This window comes from Lutjanus erythropterus, chromosome 17, assembly GCF_056507025.1.
Source record: "Lutjanus erythropterus isolate fLutEry1 chromosome 17, fLutEry1.hap2, whole genome shotgun sequence".
In the NCBI taxonomy this organism is placed as follows: Eukaryota; Metazoa; Chordata; class Actinopteri; order Lutjaniformes; family Lutjanidae; genus Lutjanus; species Lutjanus erythropterus.
Genome location: NC_139333.1, coordinates 816,444 through 839,824, shown reverse-complemented (window position 1 = coordinate 839,824; position 23,381 = coordinate 816,444). Strand labels below are relative to the sequence as shown.

Sequence of the window (23,381 nt, the reverse complement as noted above, 5' to 3'; positions counted from 1 at the left end):
CTACAAAAAGTTTAAGTGTACACTATATTTAGAATATTTTCTCCTCTTTACCTTTCTGTCAGACAGACTTTTCTGACAGGAAACCACCGTTATACAAGATGCATATCACTCTCTACAAACCAACCAAACTCCATTTATAAAATCAGTGATTTTAGCTCACAGAACACAGGAGTTGTTGGTCTGCTGCCTCCATCTGTTAGTGTGTTTGTGTTATATAAATATATTTATATTCTAAATATAGTGTAGACTTTAACTGATATTTTTAGGTGTCTAAGAATATTAGTTTACTCCTGCTGCTTCTGCAGGCGTCTATCTACTGCAGGTAACACACTGACTGTGGAGAAATACCACAAAAAAAAAAAAGTCTGAACTGTTCCTTTAAACGTGTGTGTTTGCAGCAGTCACCTGGTCGAGCAGCGGGATCATCAGGGTGTCGGCTCGCTCTTTACTGAGGAACCTCTGAGTGTCGTACAGGAAGATCTTCTGGAGACAGTCGAGAACAAACTGAAGGAGCAGAGACGTCTTCTCCTCAGAGTGACTGTCAAACAACGAGTCCTCTGATAGACAGACAGAGAGAGACAGACAGAGAGACAGACAGAGAGAGAGACAGAGAGAGAGACAGAGAGAGAGACAGACAGAGAGACAGACAGAGAGAGAGAAAATTCAAACAAGCAACAGTGTGAGGGGATAATGTAGATATTAATCTCACAGGATGATGTTAACTCCTGTTAATCAAAGAAAAACCTGTAAACTTTTTCTTTCTTCGGGGTTTTGGTTTGTTTTACAACGAAGGACAAAAATAAAAAAGTGACTGGTGGTGAAAACAGTGACTCATCAAAAGAAAAAGTGTTACAGGTTTTGTGTTTTAATTGATGATTATTTACAGACGTCCATCAGGTAAATCAGAAGTCAATATATAATAAAATAAAATTCAAACAAGTAAAACAAGTTAGAATAAAATAAAAACAACACAGTTAAAGAAGCGTCCTGCGTCTCACCGGTCTTGGAGCCGTTGGTTTCTCGCAGCAGGTCAGCGAACGGTTTGACCAGGTTTCCTGCGAACAGGACGAAGAGTCCTTTGAGGCGCTCGGCGATGCAGTCGGTCAGTCGGTAGAAGGTCAACAGTCGCTCTTTACTGCCTGATTTACTCCAGTCGAACAGCTGCAGAAGAGACCAGCACCAACATCTGGATCACATCTGCAAACCTCCTCTGACAGAAACCATCGTGACGACACGATCGAGGCGTCGGCGTTCTCACGTTACCTTGAAGAAGAGCGGCCTGAACGTCACCTCCGACAGCTTCATCACCATGGCGAGCAGACAGTCGATCACACGGCCCTCGATCTCCGCCGTCTTCTCCAGGTCGCCCTGAACGCCACACACAGATTCAGCAACGTTAGACCGGACTCACACGTCTTTAACACGGAACGTAGAACATCTTTCAGGCATCAGGAACCAAACGCTACAGTGATGTCAAGAATATCAATACGCCACGATCAATCATCACGGTTCTCAACCCTGTCAATATTATATATATATAAAAAAAACTTTAAAAAGTCAAAATTATGAGATAGAGAAGTCATAACTGTAAGCTAATAAGTCTAAATTTTGGCTTCAACAGAATATTTTATTTCCTCTCTTGGAGAAATAAAAAAATCAGCGTGTTGTTCTCGTGTGTTCCTGCAGCACGACACCGCCAACAGTAACGCCACGTTCACGTCTGAAACTTTAAATGGCGTGGTGGAAACATCACACTGACCCGACAGCGTTCAGCACGGAAGTTCAGAGCAGTGAGGAAGAAGGAGGTGAGCTCTGATTGGTAGACGTTGAGCTGATCCTTCTCCATGTGACTGATGTGTTCCTTCAGGATGCTCATGAGCGCCCCCAGCTGAGCCTGCAGGGAAACACAGTCAGTCAAACGGTTCATGATTAAAGGTCACAAAGTCGAAATGACGAGACAGAAAATCCAAATTATACAACACTGTCATAATTATTAGATAAAAAGCTGGAATTATGAGATATATAACCATAATTGTAAACTTAAATATTCAAATCAAAATTATTATAATTAACATAATTATAACTATGATAATTAAAAAATTGTGAGATAAAAACTCCCGGTTTCTGATTTCACCTTCTTGTCGACGACCATGTTGCTGTGACACTTGGTGAGGGTGGGCAGTAGGACCCTGGGGGGCAGCCCAGTGGCGAGGGTGCTCCTGAGGGAGGCGAGGCGCAGGGACAGCTGGGCGGAGGCTGAGGAGGAGGAGGAGGAGGAGGAAGACTCCACCAGAGAAGTCAGTCGACACACCTGCAGGAACATGAAGAGTTAAAACCACAAGAAACACGAAAATATTTGTACGAAACAAACTTGTCTCATGTTTGTAACATCACTGTGTGCAGGAACCTGCAGGGCGCTGACAAAGAGAGGGAGTGTGTGTGTGTGTGTGTGTGTGTGTGTGTGTGTGTGTGTGTGTGTGTGTTGAGACACACTTGTGCCGTGGTGTCCTGCAGGTACGGGCTGATGAAGTGTGGCAGCGTCTCTGTGACACGTTGGAGGGCGGTGACGGCACTCAGCAGGTAGATCTCATTGGTCAGCAGCTCCTTCCTGTCTGTCAGTGTGTGCAGGACCGCCGGCATCAACCTGCACGAAACGACACACACAAACTGTCTCCGTCTGTTGTCTTTGTCTGTTGTCCTCTGTCTGTCTGTTGGGTAAATTCTCACCTGGGCAGCTGTGGGATGGCGAGGGCTTTGAGCATGCCGACGACCTCGGCGATGCAGAGCAGCGCGCTGCCCATCACGTTCTTGTCCTCCTGCGGCGCCGTGATGATCTCCACCGCCTGCGGCAGGACGGGCAGCAGCGCCTCCCGGTGCTCTGAGCCAAAGCTGCGGCAGAGCAGCTTGAGGCTGTAGAGCGCCGTCTGACGGTTGATGGCCTGCTCCGCCTCCTCCTCTGCCATCACCTTACCGTGACTTTTACCCACAATGCTCAGCAGGTCACCGGTCAGCTCTAAGAGCGCTGTGACCTGTGACAGAGAGACACAAACATGTTATAACCTGTTACTAACTCAATCAATCTTTAATAATTAGCATCATTTCCTCTGACCCACCTGAGGGTCATAACGACTCATCTACACCCCAAAATGATTATTTAACATTTATTTCTCTGTAACATGGAAAAAAGAAGTGAGCGACCGTCTTTGAGACGTGTTGTGATCAGCTGATCAGTCTGTTTATTCAAACTTTTGTTATTGTTGTTGTTGTGTTACCTGCTGCTCCTCCCACTGCGTCCTCTGCTGCAGTTTGTTGTTCAGCAGCTCCATGGCTTTTCTCCTCACTGACGGCAGCCGATTACCCATCAGCCCTCTGATCACCGTGATGAACGTGTCCGTGGGCAACAAGGAGTTCACCTGGTGACAGGAGCAGAATTTTTTAAATTGAAAACTGACTCAAAAAAACTAATCGCTTAATAAATCCTGTCAGTTGAAAAATAGATCCAGAGAGAACACAGACTTTTTCAACAAGGGATCAATCTGGCAATAACTTTTCCAATAATCAATCAGCTGTTTGGTCCATCAAATGTCAGAAAACGTTGATCAAAGTCCAAGGTGACGTCCTCAAATGTCTCGTTTTGTCTAAAGCAAAGATTTTTTCAGCCCTGACGAGTAATCAATTGATCGACTAATCGCTGCAGCTCTACAAAGACGACAAACCTTGTCCAGAACGTCGTAGGCTTTATTGAGCAGAACCCTCCAGAACTTGGCGGTGGGTTTGTCTGCGTTCTCCTCCACACAGCGAGCTACGCTGTGGATGTATCGCAGGATCTCCTCCAACAGCCTGAAAACACACACACACACACTATGTTCACCTGCTGATGCATCATGGGAAAGCTGATTGTAATGTGTCACTGAGCTGAACTCACCTCTGCTGCAGCTGCTGCAGAGACTCATCGATGACATCGCCAGCGTCTGCAACCTGAGAGACAGAAGAACTGGTTAAACATCATTATGGATCAGATGCTCATCGTGCGGTTGGCGTTCGTTAACATGCTCGTTCTGAAACAGTCTGGATGGTTGAGAACGCTCCACGAGACGCCGTCACCCACCTTCCCGATGAAGCTGGTGGAGGCGAGCAGCTGAGACATGAAGGAGACGGAGAGGAACTTAAAGTGTCGCAGCTCTTTGCTGCTGTGAGCCTCCACGCTGAAGATCAGCTCCTCCACCTTCTTCTCCTCCTCCTCCACCTCCTTCTTCCTGGCTCCTCGCCGGCCGACGGAGCGTTTTACTGCAGCTGCAGAGGACAGAGACATCAACGTGTTAAGACCACCAGGTGTGAACGGGGCCTTAGTGGTTCCTGAGTTTGTTTTCTAAAGTCTGAGCCTAAAATATTCAGGGTTTACATCGTAAACGAGACGTGAGTCTCCTCAGACACATAACCACAGAGACGACACATGGAGGCAACAGGGACTGTGATTGGTCAGCTTGGGCCACTTGTGTCGTCTCATAAGTTTTAATCAGCGCCTCACCATCGTCTTTGTCGTCGGGTAGCTGCAGGAGGAAGCTGAGGATGTTGATGAGGGAGGCGAGCTGGTCGTTCACCTTGAACTGACAGCAGAGACAAATCCAGAAGTCCACGTCTCGCTCCAGAGCTGCGTCCTGCTCTCACACACAAACACACACTTTAACACACATGACGCTGACAGGAAGCCTGCTCTCACTTACTGCATCGACCAATCGAATCACACTAAAACCCCTGACGCTGCTCATACAAGCCGACAAACATCCCGTCTTGCCTTCTCGCTCGCAGAGCTCGCCGTCTGTGTGGTGTGCAGCTTGAACAGGAGGAGCATTAGGACCCAGAGGAAGCGGTCGGGGCCCAGCGTGGTCACCAGCTGAGTGAGGACGGGCAGCCGCCGGTGGTTGGGCACATGAGGCAGCGCGTCTGCGAACACGTGCATGATCCTCGTCACCATGGCGACGACGCGAGTCGAAGAGCTGCCGTCAGAGAGGCGGTGGGCCTGAAAACACACAGAGAAACACCAACCGTGTTCTGCTGTTTTCACTTTAAAACATACATTTAATCTTGTGATTTCATCAGAAATCTTAACGTATATTTATGATTCTTGACTATGAGGTCAAACTCACCTGGATCAGAGCAGGTATGACCATCTGGACCGTCTTATCGATGACTCTGAAGCTGTAGGCGTCGTCCAGACGCATGATGTTGGCTCCCATGAAGGTGAAGATGGGCATGATGTTGTGCAGGACTTTCTCCTGGAGGATGAAGAGGAGACGCAGAACTTTTACAAAACGTTTTACCTCGTTAGCAACAATTTGTTTTATTCAGTGAGCTAATCAATTAGTGGAAAGTTGGCAGATTGAGTTCTGTGAAAACACAGTTTTCTGGCACTTTATGAACCAAACAACTGATCGATCACTGGAGGAAATGACGGACAGATTAATTGATAATGAAAGGATTGATTTATGTGTTTGTCCACTCACAGGGAAGATGGCGGCGGCGGTGCCCAGCAGCAGCAGAGCGTGGTGGTGCGTCTGCGGCATGTCGGACGCTCTGATACACTGAACCACCAACTCCACACTGAACTTATCTTCTTCCAGGACGTCTGGAGGAAAAACAAAATAAAATAATCACAGTTTGTCTGAGAGTCGATGAAGGGACTCGGCTGCACGCTGAGCGTCTCCTCTGTGGTGGAGGGACCTACCTGCGGCCACAGCGCCTCCTTCAGGACACAGCTTGTGACAGACATTGAGCAGACAGCTGAGCAGCAGCTGTTTGGTGTACTCAATGTTGGCGTGATCAGCTGATCCAGGCTCCAGACTCCTGACAACATAAACAACAACAAACATTCATCTTAATGTTGCAGGCAGACGACCAGACCACCCTCTGTAACTCGTCTTCACAGAATTTAAGCCTGGTTTAAACACAGATCTTCCCCAGTGTAACTACTGTTTATTCCTGGTTTTAAACCTGGTTTCTTCACAGAATTTAAGCCTAGTTTTACACAGTTTGTTCATAACCGTGTTTGAAACGTGTTTTCCGTGGCTTTAGCACTGGTTTCAAGCCTGTTCTCATCCCTCATTTTAACCAAGATTTTTAATTCTTCGGATTTGGTTTTATGCCTTTTGATCCTAGTTTTAATTTAAGTTCAACCCTGTTTTTATACCTGGTTTTAAGCCTGGTTTCTTCACATATTTTAAGCCTGGTCTAACCACAGTTTATACCTGGTTTAAAGCCTGTTTGTTCATGTGACTGATGTGAGGGAAGAACTGATCTCTTTATTTCTCTCCTGACTTGAACTTTTCTCTGCAGCTGCTCACTGTGAACTGAAGAACCAGATGTTACCTGGCGAGCAGAGAGAAGAGGACGGGCACCAACATCTGGGCTCTCTTCAGCTTCTTCTTGTGCTGCAGCAGCTCCAGGATCAGAGTGACTCTCTGCCACGACACAGCGCCCCCTTCTGGATCCACGTCGCCGCTCTCCTGAGGCTTCCTGAGCAGGGACAGAACGACGGAAACATTTTTCAGCTCTCTGATCATGAACCTCTAAGTTGAACTTGAGTAAAAGTACTTAGTTACTTTCCACCTCCCAGCTGTCAGACAAACCAGAGTCTCACCTCTGACTCATTCTGCTCCTGCGGCTCTGCTGCACCGTCACACTCACTTTGGGTTTCTGCGGTGGAGCGAGCTCATTGGCCAGCAGCTGACCGTCGACTGCGATCTGTCAAACAGTTTGAGGACTGATGTCACAATACTCAGTTTGAGTCCAGCACAGCAGCATGAACGTCTTTAATCGATGACGTGTTTGAGTTGAGTGGCTGTAAAACTGTGACTGAACATTTAATTCCCTATAAATTCTTCTTCTAACTAAACACGACTGCTTTTAATTTGAAATGATGATATAAAGTTAAAATTATGAGTTAAGGTCGTAATAATGAGAAAAAAAATAAGAGATGGCATCAAGTTCTCTGAGGTCGATGACACGTTCCCGCCGTCCGCTCTGAGGCGGGTCAGACTCACTTCATCTCCAGAGAAATGCAATCCAACACTGAAACACTTATTAATCCTAGTTTAAGATGAACTTTAACTCAGGTTTCTAAACCTCAGTTTAAATCTGTCTCACCCCTTTGAAGACGCTGCTGATGGTGTTGGCCACCAGGGGGCTCCTGCTCTCCACCAGCAGGTCAAACATCACCGACAGCAGCTTCTGCTGCACCTTCTCGTCTCCGACGGCTGCGAAGAACGGCTTTGTGATCTGCAGAGAGACAACAGACAGACACGTCAGTAACACAGACGACCTCAGAGCTACAGACGCACAGCGAGCCTGCAGCTTCCAACCTGCTGTCATCACTGCTTAAAGCCTGGTTTTAGGACTAAACTTGGTTTTATGTCTGTCTATTCTGGTGTTAAAATAACCTGGTTTCTACACAGATTTTTCTCTCAGAACAACCACAGTTTATACCTGGTGTAAAGCCTGGTTTTATTTATAGATTTTAAGCCTGGTTTAACACAGAGTTTATACCTCCAGGTCCAGGTTAGACTGACCTGTTCGAGCGCAGATATCTGACAGCTGGGGATGTCGGGGTGCTGCTGGATCGACGCCCTCAGAGCTCTGATGAACAGGTCCAGACAGTTCTGGTCCTCGGCCAGCAGGGGGGCAGACGCCTCGTTGTACTTCCCCAGGACGAGCTGCATCAGCTGGGCCTCGGCTCGCAGCGAGGTGGGGGCGTCTGGCCCGCTCTGCTCCAGGAGGCGGTCCAGAACAGGAAGCAGGACAGACAGGACGGACTGAGGAGAAAACAACACGTTGTTCAGGGTTTGATTTTGTTCTGATGGGACTCAAACATGCAGGTGAGTTCCTGCCCTCACCTGTCCGTTGACGTGGCTCAGCACTCGGAGCAGGCCGGCGGCGCTGTACGACGGGCAGCACGGCGTCTGAACGCTCTGCAGCAGCTGCTGCATCGCCGACTGAAGCTTCTTCTGCTGAGGATTCACTTTACCAGACACACACTTGTCATGGAGCGCAGACAGAACCTGCAGGATAACAGAATGATCACCAGATAAAAGGTCAAACTTAAGAGATAAAAATTCTGACTTCTGTTCTGTGTCAGTGAGAGACTCACCTGGCTCAGGTATGACGGGTCGGCGATGATCTCCTCCTGGGTCTTCAGGAGCTTCTCTGTGATTGGCTGGAGGGGAGAAGTGCCGGCTCCTGATAGGCTCTGCAGAGCACCGAGCGCCGCCCTCCGCACCTCCCGAACCGGAGACGTGAGGCAGCAGAGCAGGGACGGAAACACTAAGAGACAGACATCATCAATTCAGACCTCCAACAGTTGTTCGGACATGTCACTGCCGGACAGACAGACGGAGACAGAATCCAGACGTCCCTCTCAGGAGGATTTCAGTTTCTTACCTGGTGAGGTGGCGGCTGCCAGTTTCTCCAGCGTGGCGGCCGGCTGGGCGCTCAGCAGAGCTCTGCCCATGTACAGAGCCTGAGTCTGCAGGACGGCGCCGACCTTCACGTCCAGCTGGTCTCCATGGTTACCGCTGTATCCCCAGAGAAGGCACAGGAACCTGAAGAGTGTCAGCGGCTCGGGCAGGTGGACCTGGAGGAGACGAAGAGACAGAAGGATTCATGTTAGCTTAGCATAAAGACTGGAAACAGAGGGAAAGTGCTAGCCTGCCAAAATCAACCAACCAGCAGCAGCTGTAACACACAAACAAACAACTCATTATTTTACACGTCTTGAGCGACAGGAAGTGACCTCATACCTGGATGAGCAGTTTCATGAGGTCTCTGAAGCTGCCGGCCGCCGGCCCCTCGGCGGCACCGCCCATGATGACGCTGAAGAGGCGGCAGGTGAGGCTCAGGTAGCAGCAGGTGTTTGTGTCCAGCTTCTCCGGGTTCCACCACACCTCACCTGTGAGACAAACACACCACATGATGACGAGTGGCCAATCAGGTGCAGCAGCCACCACACGTCCAGGAGGGGAGGGTGGTTACCTTTGAAGGAGGCATCGTCACACTTGAGGGCGGAGATGAAGTCTCTGAGCAGCGTCATCAGGACGAAGCTGAACTCCGCGTGCAGCTCGTCACCTGACTGCTGCTCACACCTGCTCAGGTACAGAGACAGGGCTTCAGAGAAGGACGAGGGGACACAGACAGGACGCTCCACTTCCTGTTCAAACACAGAAAAAAAAAACAGACAACTTCCTGTTCAGACAGAGATCTGCTTGGTTGAGTTTCTGACGATAGGACTTATATGGTTTGCAGGATGTGGTCTGACCTGCGCCATGTCGTCCCTGATGACCTCCAGCAGGGGGCGCTCCACCAGCATGTAGACCCTCTGAGCAGTCAGCAGGTGCTGGGTGTCGCTCAGCTCGCCGAGGCTGAGCAGCAGCGTCCGGGTCAGAACCAGGAAGGACGCCTTCGCTCTGAGACCAGAGTCCTGCTGCTGCTCCACTGACAGAGCCAGCTGCTCCAGCTGACACACACACACACACACACACACACACACACACACACACACACACACGTAAAAGTCAAAAAGTAACCAGAAGTGGGAAGTAACTGAGTACAAATACTTCATTACGTTACTTCAGTAGTTTTCATCTATCTGTATTTTACTTGAGTTTGTATTTTTCTGACATCTGAACTCAAATATCTGAACTTTCTCCTCACATTTTAGAAACAGATTCATTACTTTAGTTTTAATGACATTGAAGTGAATTATTGATTATTGATATTTTGCATCATCGACATCAAGACTGATTTCAAGTTAAACAGACGAAACAATAAGACATAGAAAAGACGATTCAATGGTGGATCCATCAGAGGACATCAGACAGGACAGACTGGACGAGACGGAAAAAGACGTTACAATGAAAAAACAGACAGAAAAGACGCAACAAGACCAAAACAACGTAACAAGAAGAAAATGACAGACATAATATAACAAGGAAAAAAAACTATGTAACAAGACAAAAATGACTCAAAACAACAACAAACAAGATTTAAAATACACGATAAGTACAATAAGAGTGAGATGTATCTGTTTTTGGTTCAACAGCAGGGATCTCAGAGAATTAAAAGTGTCAGAAGAGTGAAGTCCGATCATCACATTTCTGAGATAAAAAACTCACGGTGTCCCGTCTGCAGTAGTGCTCCATGTTCGCCAGGTTCTTGGTCAGCGTGGAGACGAGACGCTGGTTGGCCAAACCTATGAAGTCGGGTTCAGAGCTGCGCTTCATCACCTCGTCCAGCTCTGTGGGGACAGACGGAAAACTCTCAGGTTCTTTCAGGTGATATTTTACATCTTTACATCATCTTGACTTGTTCTACTGAGCCAGAATCCTCAGTTCAGTCCGTCACCTTGAGCCCAGTTCTGGGTGAGCGGGTGCTCCGCGATGATGGAGCAGCGGGCGACGCAGGTGGCGAGGTGGGGCTGGGTGGAGGTGATCACCAGGAAGGGCAGCAGCCTCCAGCCCGTCCTCTGCACCAGCCCGACGTCCCCCTTTCCCAGCCGGGGGTCAGACAGTAAACGCACCGTCTCCATCAGCACTGGAAGCCTGGAGGAGTGGAGACAGAGCTCAGAGTTACTGATGGTACCTGAAAGCATCATTTACAATAAGATGAGACTTTAACTTTACTATTATTTAATCATTTATTTATTATATTTAGTTTTTTATGGACCAAACAACTGATCAATTAGTGGAGAAATTATTGCCAGATTGATCACTGGTTGAGAAATAGGTCCAAACATGTGAAAACAGGGACGTACATGTTTTCACGTTTAAACTTATTTTTCAATTGACAGGATTGTGTGTGTGTAGTTCACTGACCAGTTCTCAGCCACTGCCAGATCCACTCTGTGCAGCAAAGACAGTAAACACAACACGGTGTCCTCAGAGTCCAAAACGTCCAACAACACCTGAAACAGACACAGCCAGCAGCACATTTAAAAACCACTGTGCTGAGCGGCCTGCAGGGGGCGCTGCAGCTTTAAAACCATCCACCTGTGACCTCACTGACCTCCAGGACTTTGAGAGCAGTGGCCACGACCTCCGGAACATCGTCCTTCAGACGATCCATGACGGCGTCTTTCAGGAAGTCTTTGTCCAAACTCTGCTGCTGCGGAGACAAAAATGAGACAATGAGAAGAAGAAGAAGAAGAAGAAGAAGAAGAAGAAGAAGAAGAAGAAGAAGAAGAAGAAGAAGAAGAAATTCCTGAAAACAGGAGAAGAAGAATCCTGCCATACCTGTTCACAGGTGATGAGGCCCATCAGGTGCTCCACAGCCAAGACTCTGACCGAAGGCTGCGGGTGTTTGAGACTGAGGAGCAGCGACGTGTCCGAGTCGCCCAGAATCTGAAACAGAAACACAAAGACGCAACGACTGTTTTCAGAAGTCACCTCGTCCTCTAATGCAGACGTCCCTTAACTGTCCAATCAACACTGTTGTTTGTCATCAGTCATTTTGACAACATTTGACTGAAGACGACACTCAGCTCTCTGTCCTCGTCCTTGTGTTGTTTTGAGGCGGAGACTCGTTGTTGTAACGTCTTCAGTCTAACGAGTCGCTGTTCTGCTGTCTGTAATATTTACAGGTTTATTCAGTCCTAACACAGCGGGACAGTGAGGACACGGTGGTGGGTACCTGGTATTTTCCGCTGCTCATTGACAAAGACAGGAATTGATGGAAGAGATGTTTCTGCTCAGGCGTGCTGATGTCGGTCACATGACCTGCGAGGACGCCGTCCAGAGCTCCACAGTACCTGATGGAGGACAGACACATGGCTGAAACCATCCGATCGTCGTGCGGTTTAACGTGTCTTCACACAGCAGCAGCAGCAGACAGACTCACCTGGACTCAAAGAGACGGACCAGAGGCAGCAGGCGCTGGTCGAGGGCGGACATGTCTTCAGCAGAGACGTCAGTCTGACTCAGATACTCGTCCAACAGCAGACTGTAGGACAACATGCTTTAATTAAATCTGCTGACAAGATGTTCGTGGTTCTACAAACAAGGGCTCAGTTTAAATGTTTAAAACCAGATTAAATCATCGTTTAACTTTAATTTATCTTGTACAAAACTTTATAACTAGTTTAAAATAAAGTAAGACTCAATTTAAACCTCAGTTTAGTTTTTAATCTGAAGATTAATTTTTTTAATTGGCTTACTGTTTGAGACTGACTGAGAAAAATAATCAAATTCATTGAAGAAAGTTTAGAGACTGAATCAGGCTCACTAGAATTTTTTTTTCCTTTTTACTTTACTAGCAAAAACTAGAACTCAGCTTAATCTTAAACCTGGATTCACTCATTTCAAACGTAGTAAAACCCTGACTGGAACTGATCTCAGATCTTTGGTGGTTAAAATCATTTCAGCGTTTCAACAAACTGAAACGTCGTTGCTGTCGGAGGATGAGGTGTGTTTACCGAGCCGCGGTCCGGTCCAGGTCTTTAGTCAGAGGGACGGACTGCAGGATGGACTCCAACACTCTGAGCTCGTCCGCCTCACCTGAGACACAAAACGACAGGTGGGTTAAGATGAAAATGATTCCTCCCTCCTCCCGTTCCAAAGGTTCCAGTTCTCACCTGAGCTGCAGGTGAACACGGCGCGGATCACGTGAGGCAGCAGGTAACGAAGCAGAGGACTGACATCATGAGCCGCAGCCATGACCTGCAGCGTCGGAACGAGCGCCGGCATCGAACTCAGCCGGCTGAAAGCTCTGAAGAAGAACACAGACAGTCAGCTGAGAGGATGGAACCCGGTTCTGCTAAGCTGCTAAAGTACCCAGACTCCTTAAAGGGAAAATATTCCACACATGATGCAACAGGATTCAGACCTGCTATCTTACCACACCCCTGAGTGGGTGGGGTTTACACCTGCAGTGGGCGTGTCAATCCGGTCCTACCTGGGCCCGGCGGCGGCCTCCTTCTGGTTCTGCAGCAGAACAATGAGGCAGCCCAGACCCTCCTTGGCTAAGACGGGTTCTCTGAGCAGAGACTTGCTGATGTGGACGGCGAGCGTGTCGACCAGACTCGCCTCCATCACCACCTTCACCGCCAGCTGGCACACGATCATGTAGGTGGCGGCTTTGTAGTCGGTCAGCGGCGACTTGAGACCCTGCAGGGACGACGAGGATCCGTTCAAACGATCAGATATTAGAGTCGATACAGCAGCTGATGTCAGAATCGTTCTTTACTTTTACAAAACGTCATGTTTTCATCTTTTGAAACTTGTAATATTTATAGACGAAGTCAGAATATTTCTAGAAAAGTTTGATTATTTGCAGGAAAAAATAATATTTCTAACAAAAAAGTAATATTTATAGAAAAAATAAATAGTATTCATAGAAAATGTCTGAACATTTCCTGGAAAAGGTTGGATGGGATGTATTAACACCAAAAACTGTGAATGACGTCGAGTCCGTTACCTTCTGAACGTACGGCAGCAGTTTGGAGATGATGGAGTCGGACACTTTGTCCACGGCGTCCAGAGCGGGGACGATGGTGGAGGCGTAGAAGGAGAAGATCACTCTGAGCTGGGAGCAACTTCCTGAGTGTCCCGAATACGCCTGAGGAGGAGGAGGAGGAGGAGGAGGAGGAGGAGAAGGAGGAGGAGGAGGAGGAGGAGGAGGAGGAGGAGATGAAAAAGCAGAAACAAAACATTACAGATGAATAAATATCACCACAGGTAAGAGGACAAATGTGTCTTTTTGATTTTGAGGTGAACTGTCCCTTTAAAGACTTTAAAGTGCAAACTGTGTGTCTGTCTTGACTCTCTGCAGTGGCAGGTAAGAAGATGATCCAGGTGTGTGTGTGTGTGTTACCTGGATGGATGTGGTCACCAGGTTGCAGATGAAGTCCATGAAGCTCAGGTCTGTGTAGCAGTGAGTGATCAGAGCTCCTCTGGACAGCGGCACGCCGGGTTTCTGAACAAACCACCGCACAACGTTACACCACGCATCATTTTAAACCTCCACACTCACGTTTCAGGTTTCTCTGTCAAATATCAGGACGGTCGTTATGTAAATAAAACGGTCACCCTGCAGGTCGGAGACGTCCAACAGTTTTAAACAAAGTTTGGATTTATTTTCCCGTTTGGATTCCAGAGCCGAGTCAGAAAACACTTCAGCTCAAACAGGAAGTAAAGTAACTGCTGGAATCAAATATTATATTCTTGTTCTCTCCACATTTTCTAGTCTGTTTTATGAAAAATGTTAAATAATTCAATCCAAGTTTATTCACTGTATCCATGGAAACGACACTGAAAGTTTCCTTTAAACGGACTCTTTACTTTTCTGATCTCAGAACTTCATATTTTTATCTTATTTGCGATGATAAGCACACATGTAAGTCACAGACGTTCTGAATTTTATATTTTAGAGACAGAAAAGGGACAATAATCTGCAGACACAAATATTTCTCCATACTCTTTTCTTTTTCCATAACCACACAACATGGTTTTTTTTGTCTCATAACAACTTTTTAAAGTTTTTCATAATTAGACTTTTTTTTATCTCATAAGTTCAATTTAAACTCATTATTTCCATGTTTTTAAATCTCATCCAGACCAGGAAATTACTCAAATTAAAATTCAAATGTATTTTTCCTCATGGTGTAGGAACCCAGCTGAGAACCTGAGAGTGTGTGCCTGTGTGTGTGTGTGTGTGTGTGTGTGTGTGTGTGTGTGCCTGTGTGTGTGTGTGTGTGTGTGTGTGTGTGTGTGTGTGTGTGTGTGTGTGCCTGTGTGTGTGTGTGTGTGTGTGTGTGTGTGTGTGTGTGTGTGTGTGTGTGTGTGCCTGTGTGTGTGTGTGTGTGTGTGTGTGTGTGCGCGTGCGCAGCAGTGATGCGTTCAGGGTCACACCTGCAGACACTGCAGCCAGTTCCAGCGGTTTGTGGCGTCTTTGATCTTGAGGAGCAGCAGGACTCTGACGAATACGTGGGTGTCGTGGTACGGCAGCGCGCACGCCAGCAGGCTGTCGGGGTTGTAGAGATGGATGTGGAACCTGAAGAACAACATGAGACGTCATCTAACGTTCCGTCTGAGAATGCAGGAACACACGTAGAACCTCCCTACAGTACAGACCCACATCAGTCATGGAGGGGCTGTAAACTCAAATCACCATGGTGACGTCATGTTCTCTCTTTTTCCTTCTTGTTTTACACTTTAGTGTCTCAGTATACTTGAGTAGCTGTGATATTTAAAAAAATGAAACACTGATATGTAAATCTCAGATTCTATGGTTCTGGTACTGCTGGCGGTACTCGAGCTCTCTCTGGTGCAGTGTCTCTCAACCCTGGTCCTCAGGGTCCACTGTCCTGCATGTTTTAGATGTTTCTCTGCTCCAACACACCTGATTCAGATGATCAGCTCGTCATCAAGCCTCTGCAGACGCCTGATAACAACCAGGGCTTCTTAAGGTCTCCCTTAAGCTTACGGGAGACCTTAAAATACAACTTACGATGCACGTAGCGCTACGAAGGCTCTGGGAAACGGAGCCCTGATCATTTGAATGAGGTGTGTCGGAGCAGAGAAACATCTAAACAAATGAAGACAGTGGTCTCTGAGGACGAGGGCTGAGAGACACTGCACAAGTGGTCCACTGAAGGATCTCCTAAAACGTAAAAAGTGAAATAAAATTAAATTATTATATTCCAGCACAAAATAACAGTTTTATCTGTCTGTTTCAAATTAATGCAGATTTTTGTCTAAATGAGTTAGTGTCTGTTTATGAGTCATAAGAAATCATTAATAATCTTTTCAGGAGGAGTAGATGTTTATAACGGTTAAACTGAGCAAAATGTTCATGGAGTTTGGAAGCAGTGAGAGACACTGCGCGACAAGTAGCTCCTTTTAAAAACATAAACTAAATACTACACAAATTCAAATAAAAATACTTTAACTATGAGGCCACTGGAAGGTAATTTCAAATAATATTTTTGTTTCAGTATCGACCTGCCACATAGTTCACACATTCTTCATGTATGATCTGTAGGGGTCACAATTTCAATTCTAAATCAAAAATCAATCAAGATGACCTTTCAATAATAATAATAAAAGTTAAAAGCAGGGTTCTGTTTTTAAAGGGACGGTTTGGATTCACATTTACAGGATTTAAGTCTCAGAACAACTCAAACTAACAGGTGGAGGCAGCAGCAGACCAACAACTCCTGTGTTCTGTGAGGTTAAATTAGTGATTTTTTGAATGGAGTTTGGTTGGTTTGCAGAGAGCGATATTTGTCTCATACCGGTGAACCAGCCACTCCATGCACTTGTGAGCCGGTTTGAGGAGGAAGTACGGGCAGAGGCGAGTGAGGAAGAGCGAGATGCCAGCGTCCAGCTTCTCGTTGACCTGCTTGGACTGGACGCTCCGCTCCAGCGTCAGCGAGGCCTCGCTGAACAGGGTGTCCTGGAACTCCTCGAAGGCCGGTTCGATTCCCAGCAGCTCCTCCAGCCCGATGCGACCTGGAGGAAAGACGACAGAGGAGTGAGGACAGAGGGGGGAGGACAGGACAGAGAGGGAAGAGCCGAGGGGGGAGGAAAGGGGAGAGCCAGACGTGTGACAAGCGGTTCATAATTTCAACTTTCTATCTCATAATTTCACATTTTTATCTCTTAATTGTGACTTTTTATCTCACGTTTGTGACTTTTTTAAAAGAGGAATGAATCATGCTGTAAAGAGAAAAGGCACAGTGAACACATGGCGGTGATTTCGGAGCCTGTGGGCGGGACTCACCGAGGGCGTGGAAGGTGCTTCTGTCCATGGTGGCAGCATCTCTGGGGTCAAAGAACAGCGAGGCGACCTCTCTGCGTGTCAGCAGGTTGGCGTCGCTCTGCGGCAGCGCCAGCCTCTTCAGCTGGTGGGCCAATGACGTCATGGTGACCGTTTCTTAATCTGACGGACACACAAACATCACACACTCACAATGTGTTTCCTGTCAGCTGGACCTGAACACAGCGTCACCCTGAAGGCATCAGTGCACTTCAACATGTCCCCGTAAAGCCTGAAACAAAAGTTGCTGTGACACATAAACACGATTTCACCTCACTTGATTCAGATTTTTACTCTTCTTCACCCGTCCTGAAACAAAGAGCCCCTTGAATCAGACAAGGATGCAAACTGCCAAAATAAAAATAAGTAAATGACTCAATAAATAACCTAAAAAATATCCCCTTGGTAATCATGAGACATTAAGTCATAGTTTTATCTCATATTTTCAATCAGGGGGTGAAAGTGACTTAGTACATTTACTGTACAGGTCTGATTTTTATTTCTTGCTCACCAATAGTTAAACTACTCACTGCTTGATACTGTTTCCCAGTTGAAAAGTAGATCTTTTTGCTAAGTTTTTTATAGGGTCTGTCCTTTCTGGAAGCCAACTACACATCAGAACTGCAGTTTTTTCAATTGAGTTTGGCAGGTAAATTAATTCCAGGCTGCCTGCAGCCACACAAACCGCACACTAAACTAGAAAAGCACTGGTGTTTTACTACAGTAAAATATTTGTCTCATATTACAATTTATACCAGTGTTATCATCAAAAATGTTGTTGCCAAATTGAAAAATGGATCATTTCGATTAAGAAAAAGTCTGAAGTCGACTTCTGTGTAGACTGTAACGCTTTTTGATAAAAAAAAAATCTGATTAAAGGAGTTTTGTGTGTAAACTCATTTCAGAGCAGAAAATAAACCTGAACAGTCTGTCTGGTGTACAGACAACAGTCTTCTTATACTGTATCATATATACACTGTACTGTCAGACACTAAGAGTCCATGTTAAGTCATATATTAAGATGTAGACAAGTGAAACCAGGAACACAGGTGCCGAATTGAAAAGTGGATAATTTTTATTGAGAAAAAAAAAATCTTAATTCCACTTCTGTGAAGAGTCCACCCTTCCTGATACACAAGAACACGTTAAAACTGTGTTTTTTAAAACTGACTTTGGCAGGTATATTAATACCAGAGCAGAAAATCCTTTTAATAACCTGTACTGTAGCAGTGGCAGTTTGTTCATTTTAAATGAACTGGTTAGCTAACATTAGTTGCTACAGCAGCATAAATGTTAGCTCCTTATGCTAACGTGCCGACTTCTCTCTTGTGAGACGAAACGAAACGTTCCGCGACAAAAACTAACGAACAAACACTTAAACAAACCGGATCACCGTCACAACATTCAGGTATTAACGGAAAGAATACCACAAAAACATAAAGTCAAACCTGTTCTCTGTAACTCCCTAAAACACATGGATTACTGCTGCACGTTGTTGATAGCTGAGGTAACCTCGTGCTGGATGATTCTACATCCGGTTCACAAGATGTTTCACCTCCGACTACTTCCGTCTTCGCCTCACACCCACTTTTGGTGTGAGATTTTTCTATAAATAAAGAAAACTTTCTGGTTAATTCTTACTATTGAATATTTACATACACAGATCTACGTGTATTAAAGTGAAAGTTTGGTGTTTGATTTTAGTTTTGTTGTCGTTGTTTAGTTTAGTGTATTTCGAAGAGAGATTCTTTCTTAAATCAAAGCCTTGAAAGTCCTGGAAAATGAAAATTGCACTGGGACGTTTTGGCGTAGCTGGGTAGAGGAATATGGTTCAGAAAAAAACGCACCTTAAAAATGTATATATTTTTATATTAATTCAATCCCTTGTCTGTTTTGATTTGTCTCAGTCTTTCTGTCTTATTTGTACCCACCTGATCTTCCGTCTTAAAGCCACTTGCCTACATGAGAAATATCTGAAATGAAAAAACAAATAAATCAATCATAAATGACTTAATTAGAAATAACATCTTGAATACGGCATCAGTTTTGTATGAACAAGTTGTGCAGAAGATCTTATTTAGACACAAAGGTCAACTTGCCGATTGTTTATAAGTCACTGTTAAATGTGTAGTCTTAAATGCATTAATAAATAAACACAAGCACATTTACTAAGTTTGTTCACCTCAGCATAGAAGCCCATTTCCACCAAAAAGAGACAAAAAATATCCCAATTTCAAGTCATATAAAAAGTCAGAATTTTATAATTTCGATTTTTTTTCTCATAATTATACTGTCCCCCTTACAATTCTGACTTTTTATACCATAATTTTAATTATAATTTGAACACATATTTTCAACTTTATTAATCTCACAATTGACTTTTACTCTGATTATTTCGACTTAGTTTTTCATAATAATGATTTATATCCCATTATTACCACTTCTTAAATCACAATTGACTTTTTAATTTCATTATCTCTCATCTCTCATATTCTCATCTCTTTCGTAAAGAAATTGTTGTGAACTATCTCAAGCTAAATATAAGATCTTTGTTTGTGCAGGCGCTGATGATATTTATACTCCCGCCACACGGTGGCGATGATTTACCGCTGTCTCCATTAATACCTGCACAGCTCCTGCCAGGTTCATCTCACCCGCTTAATCTCTGCGTTGTTCGTCTTGTAGTTAGTTTGTCAGTCGACATTCAGAGGAAGTATCTCTTTAAAGACAATAGTTGTGAGTAACTCGTCATTTTTTTTTTTTTATCGTTACGTCGTTTATAAGCAGAAAACAGTCGTTTTCCAGCATTAACAGGTGCGTGGCTGTCAGTATCCAGTAAATCTGCTGTGGACGAGTCGCCATCTTGTTGAGGACTCTGCTGCAGGTGAGTCGTTTGTCTCTGTGTGTTTCTACTGTGGTTTCTACTTTGTGTCGACGGGGTGAAAGCTAAAGCTATAACGTTAGCAAACATTAGAAATCGACGTTCGTTTTTCGCGGGGCTCCGCCCACCGCGGGATTTCATTGGTTACTTATATCGTCATCTTTCTGAGCTCTACGCGGATTGGCTGGAAGCGGTCAGGCACTTTAATGGTGTCGTGGCAAGAAGGGAACCCTTGATTTGATTTTCCATCCTAACTCTTGCAACATTTGTTCGCGTTGCTTCTGTACTCTGAATATTTACAAAGTAGTAATATTTAATAAAGTGAGAGTTCTGTGGTTAGGGTGTGAGTGTGTGTGGGTCCGGGTAGGAACAGAAAACACCTTGTTAAAGTAAAGATTGTGATGAAATCATCACTATCGCGAGGACTGTCGCACGTCTGGGGTTCCCTTGTAAAAACTGCTCTTAAACAAGTTAAATGACTCAAAACACGTGGGTGAGCTGTCCCTACATTTTATTTATTTTTCTCTTTTTTGTTTGTTTGTCCTCGAAGTCTTCATTTAATCAAAGTAGGAACTAAAATATGAGGAAAAAGCAAGAAGACCTTAAAAAACGAGAATGAAAGGAATAAAGATTTACATATATACATTAAAATAAAAATAACATCTCTTTTTGTGAATTAATCTTAGTCCCACACATCCAGAAATATTAAACATAAATTACATTTTATTTATTTATCTACACTCACAGTTACACACAGACACAGGAGGAGAAGCAACACTGACAACATTAATTTAAGACATAAATTAACTTTCAGGTTGATTTAACTTTTCATTTTGGACAAAAGGACAAAAGAAGACATGAAGTTGCCCTGTAACAATAAGTTGATTATTTGTCAACTATTAATCGCCAGCTGCTTTACGACTCTGCCAGTCAAAATGATGTAAATGGGGGACAATTCCTGCAGTTTTTATACCATCCGTTAATTATTGATTACTACATTTTAATCAGTTAAATTCTTAAATGCCCATTCAGGCCAGTGAGTTGCCCAAAGTAAATATTAACTTGTCGCTGAACAAATTTGACATACTGGCCACTATCAAAGACTGTCATGTTTAAACAGGTTGCAGCGTCTGTAAAATGTCAGAAAATAGTTTAAAATAAAATATCCATCCTATTTTGTCAAAGGTTTTGATATGATTAAACAAAAAAAGGAGAGAGGCAGAAAATTTCCATATTTTAGAGAGTGAACTTCTGCCATTTTTGCATGAAAACTTACTTTAAAAATTAATCAATTATCAAAATATTACAACTGAAGCAGTCAGGCAAGTTGCCCAACATGTCATTTTAGTTGCCCCGGAGTGAGCGGGTTCGTTCCTGAGTATCACCTTCTGGTTTGGGTGAGTCCCTGGTTCTGACGGCGTCCTCAGCTGGCCAACACGGGTCACTGCAGCTTTTAACCGGCAGAGCTGCAGATTCAGTAATTAGCTCAGAGTGAGGGCTGCTGGGTAATCCAGAGAGGCTTACTGATGCTGCGAGTTCAGTTTCACCTCCGGCTCCGTCCAGGTGAGGAGTTCATCTGCTCACCTGCCTGTTTGTGTCTGTCATCGTCCTCTCACATGAAGCTCACCTGTCTCACCCAGGTAACCACCTGACAAACTGTCGTCACGTCACATCACATCTCACGTATGTTTTTTTTTTTTCTGCTGGCAAATACTGATTTTAAAACAGCCCATAATAATAGTGTGTAATATTTACACTTGGATTGTTTTCTGCAGCTGTTTTCATTATTGATTCATCTGGAAATTATTTTCATGATTGTTTGGTCACTTAAATGTCAGAAAATAGTGAAAAATGTCCCCTTTCTCAAAGTCGAAGTCTTTTAAATGTCTTTTTTTGTGAATCCAAAATCCAAAGAGATTCTGTTGAAAGCAGAAAATCTCCATCTGAGAGGCTGAAATCAGCTTTTCTGCCTTTTTTGCATGAAAAGTGATGATTAATGGATTATTAAAATAGTTGGTGGTTATTTGATTGATTGGTTGATTGATGGACTGTTTTTGTATCCAGACAGTACTTTTACTACTTTTTTAACCAGGAACATTTAAACCTTTTAAAGTAAATTTTTCCAGGGACGTTCAGCATATAACTCAATCACATGGGTCTCGTGGGAACTTTGGTGCATCAGCTTTTATTACTGGTTCCACCAAGTCATGGTTCCTTGTTGCCAAACTGAAGAGTGGACTTTTTTGATTAACATTAAGTCTTAATTCCACTTCTGTGTGGGACGTAACCTCTCTGTCAGCGAGAAGACATCACATCTGTAGTTTTTTGAAAGTTTGGAACATCCAGCCACACGAACATGAACATGAACATGAACATGAACACGAACATGAACACCTCCCTCCCTCCAACCTCAGCAGCAAATATTCAAGAGAAAAGGAGACAAACCAAGGAAGAGAAAAAAATTCTGTGTATCAAGACTTAGTGTTGTTTATTGGTGCTGCACTTTTAGTTCATTTAACTCAATTTTAGATTTTAAATTTACTTCATTCATATTTACACTTGTGTGTGTGGGTTTTGGGGGGGGGGGTGTCTAAGCAGCTGACTGGCCTGCAGCTCAAACAGGAAGTGCTGTGTGCTGCAGTCTAATCAGGCTTAAGGTGAACTTGAACTGTGCTGCTGCCACACTGCTTGCGCTGTGTGTGTGTGTGTGTGTGTGTGTGTGTGTGTGTGTGTGTGTGTGTGTGTGTGTGTGTGTGTGAGTGTGTGTGTGGTCTAGGGATGGGCATTTTCGACAAACTTTTTGATGGATAATCATGAGAATTAACGATCAGTTATCGATTTAATCATTAAGAAATGTCTGATAGAAAAAATGATTAAAAATACCACAGGCAGTCTGTTTTTTCCTCAATTAAGTATTTATTTCAAGAAGAACCTTTAATCCAACAATCCTCTTTCACAATTTAGGCTACAGTTTAAATGTGCAACTGTTAAACAAAACACCGCGAGGCGTCGGGCTGAAACTCTTCACAAAATAAAAGCCGGTGACAGTACTATTTTCTCAAACAAAATACAATTCCGCCTCTTTTAGACAGAATAAAAAATCATAATAAATAATAATAATTTAAGGAGAACTTTAATCCACGTCTTGTGCGATTTACAATTTAAATGTGCAACTGTTAAACAATAGAAATAGACCTACGCGGAGGCGTCGGGACTCGGGATCTTAACAAAATAAGAGCCAGTAGGCTATTCTCTAAAATAAAATAAATAGGCTATATCTCGCCTGTTTTAAACACAAAAATAAAACATCATATTATTAACTAATAGTCATTTAATCAAAGAACAAAGTAGACTCGCAGCTGACCTTTTTTTTTTTTTTTTGCCAGAAGGCACGACTGAGAGACGGAGATCCCACATAACAATAACACATTATAGGCCTATAGGTTTACATGAAGGCTACGGTGGTAACTGTCCTGAGCTATAACTTACTTAACCTACGTGTTTTTGTTCGCCGTGCACGCTTCATGTTTACGGCGGCAGGGCAGAAGTCAGCTCAGGCGGTTTTCTCTGCTATATCGCCCCCCGCTGGTGGGATATTTTACTACCGCCACATACTGAAATTCATTACGTTGCTTTCTCGACGCACACTACATGAACTCTGTTTAACACTGTCGAAAAATCGAAAACAAATTACGTTATC

General features: G+C 44.4%; 1 protein-coding gene across 1 annotated transcript in view; it reads right to left on the bottom strand.

Moving 5' to 3' along the window:
* Positions 1 to 18,355, bottom strand: part of heatr1 (HEAT repeat containing 1) — a 21,086-nt gene extending 2,731 nt beyond the window's left edge. Inside the window, exons 1-42 of the mRNA XM_084741709.1 lie at positions 18,249 to 18,355; positions 16,765 to 16,923; positions 16,277 to 16,493; positions 14,892 to 15,033; positions 13,855 to 13,956; positions 13,459 to 13,599; positions 12,937 to 13,148; positions 12,617 to 12,750; positions 12,458 to 12,539; positions 11,884 to 11,985; positions 11,677 to 11,794; positions 11,280 to 11,387; positions 11,053 to 11,151; positions 10,863 to 10,951; positions 10,393 to 10,589; positions 10,164 to 10,285; positions 9,308 to 9,505; positions 9,025 to 9,199; positions 8,793 to 8,941; positions 8,434 to 8,626; positions 8,144 to 8,316; positions 7,890 to 8,054; positions 7,566 to 7,808; positions 7,144 to 7,275; positions 6,638 to 6,741; positions 6,367 to 6,513; positions 5,726 to 5,844; positions 5,505 to 5,626; positions 5,148 to 5,276; positions 4,796 to 5,020; positions 4,529 to 4,658; positions 4,109 to 4,293; positions 3,926 to 3,978; positions 3,717 to 3,840; positions 3,273 to 3,413; positions 2,728 to 3,029; positions 2,494 to 2,644; positions 2,135 to 2,311; positions 1,760 to 1,894; positions 1,264 to 1,368; positions 999 to 1,161; positions 406 to 557 (exon numbers count right to left, since the gene is read on the bottom strand). Of these exons, the coding sequence (XP_084597835.1) occupies positions 406 to 557; positions 999 to 1,161; positions 1,264 to 1,368; positions 1,760 to 1,894; positions 2,135 to 2,311; positions 2,494 to 2,644; positions 2,728 to 3,029; positions 3,273 to 3,413; positions 3,717 to 3,840; positions 3,926 to 3,978; positions 4,109 to 4,293; positions 4,529 to 4,658; positions 4,796 to 5,020; positions 5,148 to 5,276; positions 5,505 to 5,626; positions 5,726 to 5,844; positions 6,367 to 6,513; positions 6,638 to 6,741; positions 7,144 to 7,275; positions 7,566 to 7,808; positions 7,890 to 8,054; positions 8,144 to 8,316; positions 8,434 to 8,626; positions 8,793 to 8,941; positions 9,025 to 9,199; positions 9,308 to 9,505; positions 10,164 to 10,285; positions 10,393 to 10,589; positions 10,863 to 10,951; positions 11,053 to 11,151; positions 11,280 to 11,387; positions 11,677 to 11,794; positions 11,884 to 11,985; positions 12,458 to 12,539; positions 12,617 to 12,750; positions 12,937 to 13,148; positions 13,459 to 13,599; positions 13,855 to 13,956; positions 14,892 to 15,033; positions 16,277 to 16,493; positions 16,765 to 16,906 (6,099 nt within the window). The 5' untranslated portion in view covers positions 16,907 to 16,923; positions 18,249 to 18,355. The remainder of the gene's footprint in view (positions 1 to 405; positions 558 to 998; positions 1,162 to 1,263; positions 1,369 to 1,759; positions 1,895 to 2,134; positions 2,312 to 2,493; positions 2,645 to 2,727; positions 3,030 to 3,272; positions 3,414 to 3,716; positions 3,841 to 3,925; positions 3,979 to 4,108; positions 4,294 to 4,528; positions 4,659 to 4,795; positions 5,021 to 5,147; positions 5,277 to 5,504; positions 5,627 to 5,725; positions 5,845 to 6,366; positions 6,514 to 6,637; positions 6,742 to 7,143; positions 7,276 to 7,565; positions 7,809 to 7,889; positions 8,055 to 8,143; positions 8,317 to 8,433; positions 8,627 to 8,792; positions 8,942 to 9,024; positions 9,200 to 9,307; positions 9,506 to 10,163; positions 10,286 to 10,392; positions 10,590 to 10,862; positions 10,952 to 11,052; positions 11,152 to 11,279; positions 11,388 to 11,676; positions 11,795 to 11,883; positions 11,986 to 12,457; positions 12,540 to 12,616; positions 12,751 to 12,936; positions 13,149 to 13,458; positions 13,600 to 13,854; positions 13,957 to 14,891; positions 15,034 to 16,276; positions 16,494 to 16,764; positions 16,924 to 18,248) is intronic.
* Positions 18,356 to 23,381: the final 5,026 nt, after the last annotated feature.